Raw genomic sequence first — 14699 nt, forward strand, 5'->3', positions numbered from 1 at the left:
TTCGAATCAAGCAGAAAATTTTCCAAACAAAAAAGTAAATTTAAGTGAATTCGACTTGATTAAATATTTTTTTCTTTGATTACGAGACAACAAAATTTTGAAAAACGATTTTTTTGGTTCAAAAAAATTTTTTTGAATCAACTCAATTGTTGGTTTAATCAGTGCAGTTTTAATGCAATTATAATTTTAAGTATTTCAGGAAAAAATGATATTTATGACTTACACAAAAAAAATGAATTCTTGACTCGAGAAAATTTTAGATAAACAATAATTAATAATTATCAATTATCTTGAGAGAAACCAAATTTTCTTGCTGCAAGAAAAATTTTACTCGAGCTAAGACCGTTTTGACCTTCTTAATTAATTTTTCTGGCTCAAGTAAACGTTATTCGAAGTAGTAATAATGTGAATATTTACCAATATTATCTAATGAATGTTAATGTTTGCAACAAAAAAAAAAATATGCTACAAATCAAAGGTTTACGCTCGAGGACATTGTTCTATAATGAAAATTTTGTTTTATTCTCATTTCGTATTTCATTTTCGATGATGCGATCGATGGGGATATTTAATTCCCTATGGATGTAGTTATTCAGATTTATACATAATTATTATATTTTAATGAAATTTGGTGGAATATTTTACTCTGTATTAATATTACATAGTATGCCTGCATATTGGAACCGTAATTCGATCGATAAGTGATATACATATACATCTATGTATATAAATTGCAAATGTATAGATAATAAATATAGATATAGATCGAATATTGATACACAGAAATGGTTTGTTCGCTAATGTATACATAAAGAGAAGTATATCGGTGAATTAACAGGCACTTGACTGGCTTTAAAGTTATATTGGAATAATAATAAAGCTTAAGAACATGAGAGGATAATATTTTGTTAAACGTTCGGAATTTCATTTTTGATGCATAGCATATAATATTGAATAATAATCGCAGTCGTTGACTTTTTTTCAGCTAAGCGAAGAATTCAAATGTTTAACGGTAAATAAATTCAAAGAATTTGTTTCAGCATAAGCGGGATTACGTAAAGTATTATTGTTTTAAAAATAATGCGAATTTTAGTGTTGAGTTTGAATGAAAAGAGAAGCTTTGTATGTTATAACTCGGAAAATGATAAGCTCACATTTTTGAATCAAGTGTTTTGAACAGTTAGACTTTTTGTATTTTTAAATAAAATATTGATTGTCATTGATTGAGTACTTGTTTGTGGACATTTGTTTAATAGAACGTTTTATTATCGACGGTAATTCATGTTTAATGAAAAACAATTGTACAAAAAAAACTGTGAAAATTTATGTTTTTATTCATGAAAATGTTTATCGAAATAAAGGGGTTGTTTTTCTGCGATTAATTAATGACTTTATTCTAAGTCTTCTTATCCTTATAATAATACACCCGCATTAAATTTCCCACCTTAATACTATCGAGCGGTGAAGCTAACTCTAATACATGTAGAGAAGATTTGCAAGTACTATATACTTTAAATTCATGCTTGCTTGTTATTTATTTGTATGTTTTCAGGCGACCGAAACGGTAGATTAATTAAGCATTTACTAGAAATCTCAAGTACCTACTGATTGAAGCTTTTGTTCTTTCTAAGCTTAGAAATCGCTGATAGATGAGGAGATTTGTGAATTAGTAATTATTCAAATGGGTGATAAGGCCTGCGGGTTAAACCGACTGGAAAGTGTTATTCTATACTTAATAAAATTGGTATTAGAGATCAATCATCTCTTAAATTGAGCAACAATACTTTTTAAAATTTTGATAAAAATTAGAACAATGATTTTAAATTATTAAATATAAAATTATAAAAAATGTTTACCATTTACTCAAATCGTTTTTTATGAATTCTTCTGCGCTATTTTAGTATATGACGGATGAGGAAATATAGAAGACAAAGAACGTTTTATCGGGACTATAAACTTTTAGCGATATTTCTATACTAGATGGTTCTACTAGAGAAGTCTTTAGCGGAAGCGATTATTTTAAATTGCATTTCTATCACTTAGGCCTTATTACCCGCGGGTACCTTATATTAATAATACGGAAGAAAGATTTTTTGTCAAATTCAACACAAAAATTTATGTAAAAATTTATAAAAAATTTATAAAGCTCTATGATGAAGTAATATCAATCTGTATTAAAATAAGATAGCTTTTTATTGAAACAACATTTAAAAAGTGTTGCTTAAATTTTGAATAAAATTTTAGTGTGTTGAAAAACGGCTCGATCGAACAAGACACGAAAATTTTAAATATTCTTGAGAAAATTTTTTATAGGATTAAAAAAACTGTGGGTATAAATTTTTTTTAAATTATATGGAAATAATTTTCGTTGTTGGAAAAAAAAAAAATTTTTACTTGAATATCTTAATGGAATTAATTTGACATATTATGATTTTAAGTAATTTATTTTACATTGAGGAAAATAATTCTTTTGGTACTAATTTGTTTAATTAATTAAAAGTTCATAATAATTCGTTTGACAAAATCAGAAGTAAATTTACATATAGGAATAAAAAAAATTAGAGATCTACGTATTTTTCGACGAAACAAAATAAAAATTTACTAGCGACTGTAACCTGGGTTAAAAACGACATATATTGAAAAGTATGTTGTGAAGTTTTGTTGCATACTTTGACATGCTTTGAGCTATTATAATGTTAAAATTAATCCTGGAAAGTTCAAAGCCAAAAACTCGAGACAAAGCTTTTTATTTTTTAAATTTTGTTTGAGATGAAGAGTGTAAATATTGCACATTTCTTCATAACTTTTAGTCGTGAACTGCGAGCTAATAAAACTTCAATAAGCTAGCGAGTATAATATAAAAATAAATTTTTTATTTAATATATGTAAGTCAATCGTATTACGGGGCTATATTTTTATTATTATCATTATAATTATTTAAATAATAGTTACTAAAAGCGTTAAATCAGTTGACAGTTGACAGTTGATAGATTTAACTCGTAAAATCATAACTAGCCAATTAATTTTGTGACCTAAATCCACTCTCTTATCAATATAATATAAATTTAATATAAACCCAAAAGATTTTCTGTTGAATGTCGAGAGGGTTTTGATGTATATATCTATATATGTTTTGTGAGAAATGGATTTCATCTAGAATGACATTGTCGAAGATATTCGAGTTGAGGATACAGTGTACATATATATTTTCCTCAAAGTGGCTTGTCGGATATCGTTGCTAAGAGTGAATGGAGCTATATGAGGGCCATTCCCAGAGTAAATAGAGAGGGAGAGCTATGAACTATCATTCGTTGAAATCTTCCTTAGCTCGCTGTATATACACTTTGCTTCATCACGCTATAAAATTGATTTTATCAGTATATATTTATACAAAAAAAAAAAAAAAAAAAATAAAATAAAATAAAATAAAGTAAATATAGTAAAGTAAAGAAAAAATAATCAGTACATTACATTGCAATTTATTCATCACTTATTTATTAATAATACATTTCATTGTTGGTACCATAATTATTTTTGGAGTTTTAAAAATTATATACTGAAAATATAAGAATTCATTTAGAAGAGAAAGGAATTAATTCAACCAAAAATACTTTGATTTTATTTTTTTAGTTGAATAAAAAATAATAATAACTTTTTTTTAACTTCCCGCCTGGAAAATCAATGATTTCCATTTTTCTCGCCTCAGTCAGTGGATAATACAGTTACTGAGATTCATTTTTACTGAAGAGTTCAATAAATTTTGTGGTAGTTTCAGTGAAAACATTTAATTATTCATCCTTTATGTTTATTATTTTTACAAGTCTATCACAGTGAAAAAATAATTTTTTTCTATCTTTTCTCCCACTGTATTTAAGAATCATTATTAAATAAAATTAGATCAGAAATTGAGGAATGTCCCACGATAATTTTGGTTTTTACGGTACTTGCTCAAGAAAGTTTCTTTCTAAATATATAATAGTTGAAATCATTTATTCCAAAGAAAAAAAAATAATTACGCTTCATGTAAATAAAAATTCCTTCACATGTATGCAAATTTTATCTCAGATTTACACAGTAAAAAATTTTTTGTCATTGAGTAAAGTGTAAAAATTTGTGTTTAGAATGTTACACTTTAGTACGTAGAATTTCACATCCTAGTGTGCTAAATTAACACATGAAAATGTGAAATTCTACACACTAGAGTGTAATATTCTACACATAAATTTTGACACTTTACACAATGACGAAAATTTTTTTACCGTGTATATCTAACTTGCTGATTTTCAATTGTTATTATTATTCTTAATTAATTCATCCACTGATTTTATTATAAAATTAAAATCCCCACCATTAAAATCTTTCTTTCTACGTCAGCAGCATTGATATGACTTTGATTTTAACAAAAAGCTCTTTCGAAAAGCTTTGTCCTTGTCGAAGAGAGTGATTGTAAAAAGTGTAAAAAAAAGTGTCATGTCGACGGCAACTGTTTCTTTTAGAATTTCATACATCACTCGATAGCAGTGTAAATATTGAGAAAATGTATCGGAAAGGCATTCCATTGCTGCTATTGAATGGAAAAACGTTCCGCGACACTCGACTCGTGGGAGCAAAGATGAAAATTCCATAGGGAGATTGTATTAAGACGTATTTGACGTTGAAGAACTTTTCTTCCTCAGCGTACTACTGCTACTCCTTCAGAGTCTTGATTTTCAACATGTCAATTCTTTACTCTTACTCTGCAAAACAGTACCTATTACCTTCTCACTACCCGCCTTCTCACTAGTTGTCCTTCTTCATCCGTTTCTTCTGTTTCAGCACCCTTGTTTCTTATTCTTACATTCTATTCTACTATTTGGCACTATACCACCCATACCATCTTTCTCTTCGGGTTTAAGCACGTTTCACTTCTCCTGGGTTCTTCTGTCTCCTGTCTACTCTCTATATCTCTTCTCTCACTGTATATAATTGACACACTCTATAGCTTACAATACACAGTTCACTCCGTTATACTACCAACCAAAGCTGTACAAGTGACAACGCTTTCTTATCTATAACTTTGTCACTTTATTGAGTAAGTATTCATGCCGAGACAGCCTCAACATTATCATTGAAATTTTAAAAATAAATACTCGATAAAATGTTGAAATAAATAATAGCTGTGAAGAAATATAATAAAAATGTTTAATGGACTCGAGTATTAAGATATCATTTGGTTATTATGTTGGGTAATATTTCATCAGTACTATCTATATGTATATAAATATATATCAGGGTGTTTCATTTTAAACGAATTTTTTATTTTTGTTGACATCTAGAAATAGTAATCTAAACTTAGATAAAAAAGAAAATTCTCTCAAAATTTGACTCCTCAATTTTTCATATTTAATTTTTTTTCCTATTTAAAAAGCTTGCATTTCCAAAATATTTCTTTCTATTCCTTTAAAAATTTTACTCTAATAAATTTCATGTAAATTACATCTGTCATTTTTTCATATTTTTTTTAAGATAATGAAATAACAGCTCGTCTCATCAAAAAAATGCAGATAGACCATTTACAAAAAAATATTAATTCATATCAAATTGGTCCTTAAAAATTTTTATGTTAAATATTTAACACCTTTATGTGTAAATTTAACATTTAATGTGTTAAATTAACATAAAAAAGTGTTAAATTTACGATAAGAGTGTTAAATATTTAATACAATAGTATATTACACTCCTCGGGAAGTAAATAAGAAAGCCTCAGATCACATGTTTGTTGACCTCGGCTTCGTCTCGGCCAACAATTACATGTGATCTGAGACATTTCTTACTTTACTTCCCTCGGTGTGTAATATACTATTACTGCGTACGTTTATATCGATAAAATGCTCAGTTTCGAAAATATCAGCAGTTGAATATTTTAAAACAAAAAAAAATTGTATTTTATCAAACTTAATTTTTCGAGGAACAAAATTTAATTGAAGGCTAAATTTTTGAGGAATTTTTTTTTTATATCTTGAACAATATTTATCAGTGTCCTTAAAAAATATAGTAGTTTCAAATGTAATATTTTGATATATCTATATGTACAATAATAATAATAAAATAAACATGGTTATCAGTAGTTGTCTCACGTCCTGATAAAATAATTACTATTAATTTAATAATAAAGAAATAATAAGTCAATAATTGGATCAATATAATAATATTGACATTGTCTATTACCCTTGGGCGCGAAGTATATATGGATTTCTGTGTCTATAATGATGTATCAACCCCAACTTCACATCTAGTGCTTCTCTATATCTATCTATCTATCTATCTATCTGGGCCTCTCTCGCTCTTCCAATATATATATATATATATATATATATATATATATATATATATATATATATATATATATAGATATAGATATAGATGTTCTCTCGAAATACGTATTTGGCAATCTCTCTGTTCCCTGACGTCCGTCCTAATCGTGCTATTGACCCACTTGGTGGATCGTATACGCACTAATTGTCAGTCACTTGACTGATAGTTGAACTGTCACTTGCTTTTGTAATGCCTAGATGCTGCATGTACCACTACAGTAACGAGAGGTAGGAGGTAAGAGGTGTATCATAAAGATATAACCGTTCACTAGACAATACAACTTGTAATTGTAAAGAGACACTCTAGTTCTATTGAGAAGAAGAATTAAGATGATTTATTCAGCGACAATGACATTCAAAACTACTCTCGGTTAATGATAACCATATCTTGTGAAAATGACGCTTAAGACATGAATTAATTATTCGTCGAGATAAGGATACTTTTAAATGTTTTGTCGCTGTCAAAAATAAGATTCAGTGCTGGTTACACTGATTCGATTGTTAATAATTGGTAAATTAAAAATTGGAGGGCATAAATAATTGTCATTTAATTATAATACTGAGTTTAAATTAAATTTAATTAATGAGCGTGTTTTTAGATAATTATAATTGTAAATATTATTTTTTTATCACAATTTTTGATATCTAAAAAATGGAAAAATAGTAAAATTTGATTTTGAGGTAAAGATAATTTTCCGCCACAAACAAAAGTATGCAGTTTGAAAAGCTATTTATTTTATTACTCTAACTACTGATATTACTCTAACTACGGATATTATAAGATTATAATGTAATTTTTTTAATTACTTACCTGAAAAAGATTGCTTAAAAATAAAGTTTTCTTTTTTGTTTGTATTATTTTCAGAAACGCTTGATCTCTAATTTATTAGCTTAAGCTATCTTTATATCTACACGAACACACTTGTAGCAGGGCAGGTAGCGGCAGCTAGTAAGAGCCTTCAAATCCCAGATTTGCCACTTCGATTTAATACTAAGCGGGTAAAAAAAAAAATAAACAAATAAATTCATTATCAAATAGATCTCTAGGAAATTAAATCGAACAAGTCTTGAATCATAATTAATGAATATATTTGCTACGTTATTTCATAAGAATGAACAAGTGAAATTAATTATAGAATCATTGACTTATCTGATTCTTGAAATCCCGTAAAAATTTTTTGCAATATAAAAAAAATTAATATATACATTAGACTGGTTAAAACGAATCGACTTTCTTTGTTCAAAAGCCCTACTAAAATACTTTCAGAGGGATGAAAAAAGATACCTGTTAAAAGCGAAGCTTTTAATATTAATATATAGAGGTCACTTATCGTAGATTTCTATTTCCCATTTAAATAACAAAAAAATTTTTTTTCGAAAGCATCGCTTTAATGTACAGATAAATTAAATCCTTTAAAAATTATTTAAGATCAAAGATCCATTTATACGAAATTTTGATGTTCTTTAACTTTTTTGGTAAATCTGTCCGACTTATTCTAAAATTTTTCGCAAAATAATTTTTATCTAAATAACCTCGACAGAATCAGAACATAAAAATGTCAAAATATATACATAAAACAAGGTTTGAAATAGTTGAATATAATCGAAGAATAACATAACTACAGTTAATTGAATTTGTTACAATTTACATATAATTTAAAAATGATAACTATCAATAAAGAGATTTAAAAACTGTAATTATTTCTTCCCGAGCCAAAAAAATGAAGTAAGATGAGCTTAAATTAATTGTTTTGGTATAGCAGTTAATTTTGTTTAAGTTACTTTTTTCAACTAGGGTTACTTTTCTAAAGAATATCTCCAACATTGATTTTTAGTTTTATTAAGGGGGATAGCCACTGTGAGGATCGAAAAAATAAGTGATTTTTGAGAATTTTTTTGACTAGGATAATAAAGGAATTTGGGGATCGGATTTTTTTGGTTTATAAAGTATACATTGAAGATTAGTCTCCTAAATTTTAATTAAAAAAAATCATGTTGTTACAAAGTTATAAGCATTTTTGTGAAGCACTAAAAAAATTTCACCCACCACGGTGGGATCTCTCACTCGAAAAGAGATGATCTAAAACAAAAAATCTAAACTGCGTTGTAAAGTGCTTGCATACAGTTATCGTTCCACATCGGGGATTTTGGAAATTTGGATTTAAAAAAAAATGGCGACTTATTAAAAATTTTTTCGTTTTTTTTCTCATTTTTTTGGATTTAAACAGCCCTAAAGAATCTTAAGAATCGAAGTTTTCAAAATCCCATACGTGCAACTATAGCTATTGAATAGACGAATATGGAAAAAATAAAAAGTTGCAAATCTGTTCATACTTATGCAAATTACAGATTCTACCAGTTCCAAAAAAGTAGTTTTGAGAAAAACGCGTTTTCGTCGGAGCGCCGCGCGTGCAATGGTCATTTGACACACTGTTACAAAAATGACTATAACTCGAAAAATATTCGGAATTTTCATATAAAACTCTAAAAACATATTTTTGAATGTATAAACTTTGATTTAATAAAAAAAAATTTTTTTTTGAAATTTTACAATGGCTATCCCCCTTAATTGACATTCACGTTTCTAAAGAATAATAAAAATTCATTTTGATTTATAATTTAATTCTCATACCCCTTGTTTTTTACAAGTCTTATTTTTTTCTTATGTATTACTTATTTATGTACAAATCAAAAAAATGTTTTTACGGAATGATAACTCTGTAAAAAAATTTAACTACATTTTTGCATCAAAAAAGCATTAATTAATTATTGACGTATTGATATAGATTATTGTGAGCTCTTGGATTTTCATAATATATTAAAAAGTTATAAAAAAACTTAATGTGGGTAATAAATATCGGAATTGATATCGTTAATTACCCTTCATAAATAAAGAAATAAATAATGCGACAGTTGTACAAAAGCAGCGTAATTAAAAAAGAGAGATGATAACCCTCCAAAACAATCACGGACTTATATAAACAAAGAAAACTTACCAGTAAAAAAATGGTTGCCGAGTAAACAAGTTAACTAGTAATTCTTAAATGATTAACTAGATAAAATTGAACATCTAAAAAGAAAAAGTATGCCTCTAGACTACAATAAATTCTATCTAATTACAACACAATAACTTTTATAAGATAAAACTCAAATATTTGAACTGGCAAGTAATTCCGCTTCCTATCAGTTCACGTTATCTGAGTACAGATATATCGGTGATGAAGTTAATTAAAAAGTTTAAGAAAAGCCTCCTCAATAGTCAGTTAGCTTAGTGAAATGAGTGAAAAAGGCAGATACACGTCGCCCGAGGGATCCAAATTCTGGGAATACTGGGCGGCATTTGTATGTAAGATTTTATTTAATTATGCCTTTAACAAAGTGTTTTAGAAAATTTTACTATTTTTTTGGGAAAAATTTCCATAAAAAAAAATAAAGTATCGATTTGTCAAAATTAAAGTTGTCAATGCAAGTTATTATTTATTTTTTTTCATATTAATAAAAATACTAAAATTTTTGATAACTTTTTAAAATCATTTTATAGAGCGTAACTTTTTCTGATTCAAAATTTTTTTTGTAAAAAGCCAATGTTTTCTAAATATCTATTGATTGTAAAAGGAAAAAAGTTTTAACTTTCACATAAAATTTTTTAAAAGTTTTATTATTAATAAGATCGTAGAGATATATATTTTTTTTATGTATTTCATAAATATGAAATTTTAATTTCTTGATTGAAAAATACGTGGTTCTTTCTTAATTATTTTTATTTATTTAAAAAACAAAATTTTAATTTCCGAAAGTTTAACTAAAATCAATGACTCAAAATTTTACAAAAATTTCATATTTTCACATCAAATTTCTTAAAAAATTTTATTGTTTACATAGAAAATATAAAGTTACAAGTTGTAATTCAAAATACAAAGAGTGCTCAAATTTGACCAAGATTGAAATTTTGACACAGAATGATTATAATTAATTAAAATCTAACCCAAATAACAAAAAAATAGTGAATTTTTAAAAACATCCAAAGCGTATCATTTCATAGATTTTAATGAAAACATGGTCGAGATTTAACAGATACCTATAATTGTAACGATAATTATATGACCAATTAGGCTCAGTGCAAGCATTTTGTGTGGGATGCATAATAGGATGGAGCTCGCCAACTCTGGTAATATTATTAAAGCCCGACTCACCAATTCCTATCGACCAGGGAGATGCCTCAACAATTGCATCTTCATCAACAATCGGGCATTTGATCGCGGCTCTAATCAGCAAACAGATGATTGATCGAGTGGGCCGAAAGAACTCAATGTTTTTAGGTGGATTACCACTCATAATCTGTTGGTCATTAACATGCTTTGCGCACAATGTTTCGGTAATTAATCTTTAAGATTAACAACTATAATTGCGGTAGCATTTCTAGTCACCAAAACTATTATTATTTATTATCTGATAGTCAGATACTTAATAACCGTATGTGTTTATTTTCAGTTACTAATAGCTGCAAGACTGCTGGCTGGCGTAGCATTGGGCGTAGTTTTTGGTGTCACTCCACTTTATCTTGGTGAAATAGCGTCAGTTGAAATACGTGGAATAATTGGCTCAACAATGGGTGTCATGATTAATTTGGGAATACTCTTTGCGTTTATAGTGATACCATATTTGAGCATTGCAATGGCAGCTGTTGTGTTTTTGGTTATTTCTTTGGCCGTAGAAATAGCTATTTATTTCATACCCGAGTCTCCGTATTTTTTGGTGGCCAAATCCCGAGAATCAGAGGCCGAAATGGCTCTCGAAAAATTACGAGGAAAGCTTGACGTATCGGAGGAATTGATGCTGATTAAAAGTTTGATTAATGAAAGTGGAGCTGAACAAAAAGAGCTTGGACTAATCGAATCATTCAACTTACTATTTAGAGTTAAGAGTAACTTACGGTCTTTTGTTATTATTAATCTTTTTGTTATTTCCTTGTATTTAGGGGGATTAGTCAGTATTGTTGTCTACGGAAATATTATATTCCAAGCAGCTGGGAATTCAATTAGTGACCATATTGCCATCATCCTTATAGCAATCACCCAAGTTATTGCATCGATTATATCCAGCTTTATTATCGACCATACAGGCCGAAAACCCCTTATTTTCGGAGCTGGCGCTGTTCTCGGCATATGTAATTTTGTTATCGGAGGATATTTCTTTTTAATAGAATACACTGGGAGGATTGAAGTTATGTGCTACAGCTTTGTGCCACTTGTGGCAGCCATAATCCTAGTATTCGCGTCTAATATTGGTGTCACAAATGTTCAATCAATTTTAACAGGAGAAATCCTTGCCTCTAACGTTAAAGGTATCGCCAGTGGCATCAGTAATATATTTTCCAGCTTGGTTGCTTTGCTTTCTATTAAAATGTACCAAGTTCTGGCGGCAAGTCTAGGTCATTCGATACCTTTCTTGGGTTTTTCTTTGATTGTAACGAGTGTCACCATTATTTTGATGATCATTACGCCCGAAACTAAAGGTAGAACTTTTGCTGAAATACAACAGCTGCTTGTAAAAAGAAAGTGATCTCTTCTGGTTTTTACTTAAGTCAATATTTATGTATTTATTTTTAAATACATAGACAAAAATGTTTATTATATCTGTACAGATCTGTTTATATTTTATTGATAAATTTACTAGAAAAATTGTACTGGTTTCCATGTTGTATAAAATAATTATTTATGTAAAATTTTTTGAATGTAAAGAAGTACTGAAATTTTTTATAAAACTTTTCAATATTACATTCACAATAAAAAGAGTAAAAAATTTTTTAAGCATTATTTAATAATTTTGGAATTTCCGAAAAAAAACAATAGTTTTTTTTTCGTACAAAACAATATATATAACTATGCAAGCCAGGAAAAAAATTATTTTTCATTTTACCACAAATATCAAATACCTTTTATCGAGGCTCTATTACCCGCCGGTAGCTAAATTCCCGGGTAGAATTTAGAGCAACAGAAATTATAGAACCACTCAAGATTGTAAGGGATCGAAATTAACAATAATGTTAATGGATGCGATAGGTTAAACATTAAATAATTACATGTACAGACGATGATTAAACAGAGTAATAGATCAAAGACTATTGATTGCGGGTCTACACACAAGTTATTAGGGCGGCTTTGATGATTGTCGTGGGAGATCTTAACATCTTATCCAGCTGTCGATGATCGATTGGCTGTTAGTTGCTCTCAAGGACTATTGTTAAGTCGATATATCTCGTTAATTTCAGTTTCAACTGTCCGGGTAAATCCCTTTGGATTTGGACGAGGCGTCGGGTGGACGTTAGCATTGCCGTCAGAACCGGAGACAACGGATCCTCGATGGACAAACACTGATATATCCAGGACATGCCGAGGATAGTCTCTGTCTGATGTCTGATGCCTGAAATTCTCTTTCTCCCTCTCAAACCCAATCTCGTCTCTGTAATTCGCGCTCTTCCTCTCTTGCTCTTTCGCTTAAGCCCCGGTGATTACTAATACTGGGTACCGACATCCATCCCGTTATGCCTTCACGCAAACGGTCAGAAGGCATGGTCTACTCTACAACACCCACACTCGCACCCGCACCCACTGCTAAGTATACAATTGTATCATTAAACCAAACACACTAACGATCGGTGGTACTCTGGCAAATGTTGGCCTCTTCCTAGTAAACAATGCCACGGTAACTATGAAAAGCTCTTGTTTCATATACCGATGCATTTATTAATTTAACAATACACTTCTGCTCTGCTCTGCTCTGCTCTGCTCTTCTCGGCTCTATGCTTATGCATTCTCATTATTTTATCCACCCACTTCCGCTAAAAACTCCTCGTGTTAAATAAAATTAATTATGTCTACTAGACGATAAAAATATAATAATAACATAAACTACTGAAATAACAACTACAACAATCACTTTTACAACCAAAGAGAAGGAGTATTAAAAAAATATATAAGATAATAATAAAAGGTTTAAATTTTTTGGTAAAGCAGATAGAATGGGCATGGGAGTGATGTCGAGAGTTGTAGTGGGACTACTAATAGTATAGCTGAGCCAGATGGGAATTGCCTCGTAAAAGACAGGATCTTATCTCAAGCACTTTGTCGGATAACAGTGAAATAGTGTTATTAAAAAATAAAAAAATACCCGAGTTTTAAAATAATGGATCTCGAGATGTGAATGGTAGGCGAAAGAAATCTCAATTGCACACCTCAAACGCTCTATTTGTTGAGAATTTTTTGGTTTCTATTTGGTTTCTACTTTAAGAAAAAATTGAAATAAAATCAAATTCAAAGTAGTCTTATTAAGGGGTTAAGTGTAATTAAAAGCATGAAAAAATCATTAGTTTAGAGAGTTACGCAGTTAGATTTAATCTGAACGACGGTATCACTATTTTTATCATTTTTTTGAAATTTATAATTGAAAAATTATGCATTTTAATTGATCTTTATTAGAATAATTTTTGTATCAAAATTAACCAAATTAATAAAAAAAAATAGATTCATCACCAAAAAAAATTTATTTCTAAACAGTAGTTGACCCCCAATTTTGTAGGGTCCATTGGAAATTTTGGTTATTATTAGATATGTTGAAAAATATCCATAGAATTTGTTAGAAATTAAGAAAATATTTTCGAAAAATCATACTTCAGGAAAATACAGAAAAAAATCAATTTTTTTTACAATTCTGCCTATGTCTAACCCCTTAGAATTTTCTATAGTTGAGCAATAGAGTTTATCAATATTAACAATATTCATCAATATTAAAGTCAATATAAAATGTAATTTTATGATACTGTAAATACATCAATCTCAACAAAATATTGCGCGTTTATTATCTCTGAAATTGTTTGTAAAGTAAATTACATCCATAATATACTGACAGAATGACAGGTTATTTATTGATATGATGATTGTTTTCTCGAAAAAATTAAATCATACAAATTTAGTGTAATTCAATCTTTGACATTGAATGATTTTTAAGCTAGTTGATTTGTCATATAGTATAAAGATATCTTTATATTATATAAAGAAGATTTATTTGTAGGTGTTTTAAAGACATCGTTCTTTTTAATCGTCGTATCGAACGAAATAATATAAAACTTAAAAGCTTAAATTTCGATTCGCTCGTTTTAAGGGAATTTTTTCAAAAGCTAAAAAATAATTCCAAATCATTCAAATGAATATGAGACTAGAAAAATTAGGTAACTATTAATTTAGTTAATCCATGATAGACCCCAAGTATCAAGTGATCATCACCATTACAAGTATCAAATTTAGCGGGATATAGGGAAAATAGAGGATCACCACGCATGTAGTTATT

At 28.7% G+C, this 14699-nt stretch overlaps 1 protein-coding gene and 1 long non-coding RNA gene across 3 annotated transcripts in view; one reads left to right on the forward strand and one right to left on the reverse strand.

Annotated features, from left to right (window-relative positions):
- The window catches only part of LOC141532609 (uncharacterized), a 243400-nt gene that overhangs the window by 64833 nt on the left and 163868 nt on the right, over positions 1-14699 (reverse strand). The gene's annotated exons all lie outside the window — the stretch shown is intronic.
- On the forward strand, positions 9571-11981 carry LOC141532548 (facilitated trehalose transporter Tret1-like). 2 transcript variants are annotated; one of them, XM_074250935.1, is made up of 3 exons: positions 9571-9699; positions 10466-10728; positions 10845-11981. In XM_074250935.1, the coding sequence occupies exons 1-3, from the start codon at positions 9630-9632 to the stop codon at positions 11913-11915; spliced, it is 1404 nt and encodes a 467-aa protein (XP_074107036.1). In that variant the 5' UTR covers positions 9571-9629; the 3' UTR covers positions 11916-11981. The 2 variants fall into 2 exon arrangements, with proteins under 2 accessions (XP_074107036.1, XP_074107037.1); XM_074250936.1 differs by having other exon boundaries at positions 9584-9695.

This window comes from Cotesia typhae, unplaced genomic scaffold (assembly GCF_013202065.1).
Source record: "Cotesia typhae breed Kobodo isofemale line unplaced genomic scaffold, CoteBio_Ctyphae contig_65, whole genome shotgun sequence".
Taxonomy (NCBI): Eukaryota; Metazoa; Arthropoda; class Insecta; order Hymenoptera; family Braconidae; genus Cotesia; species Cotesia typhae.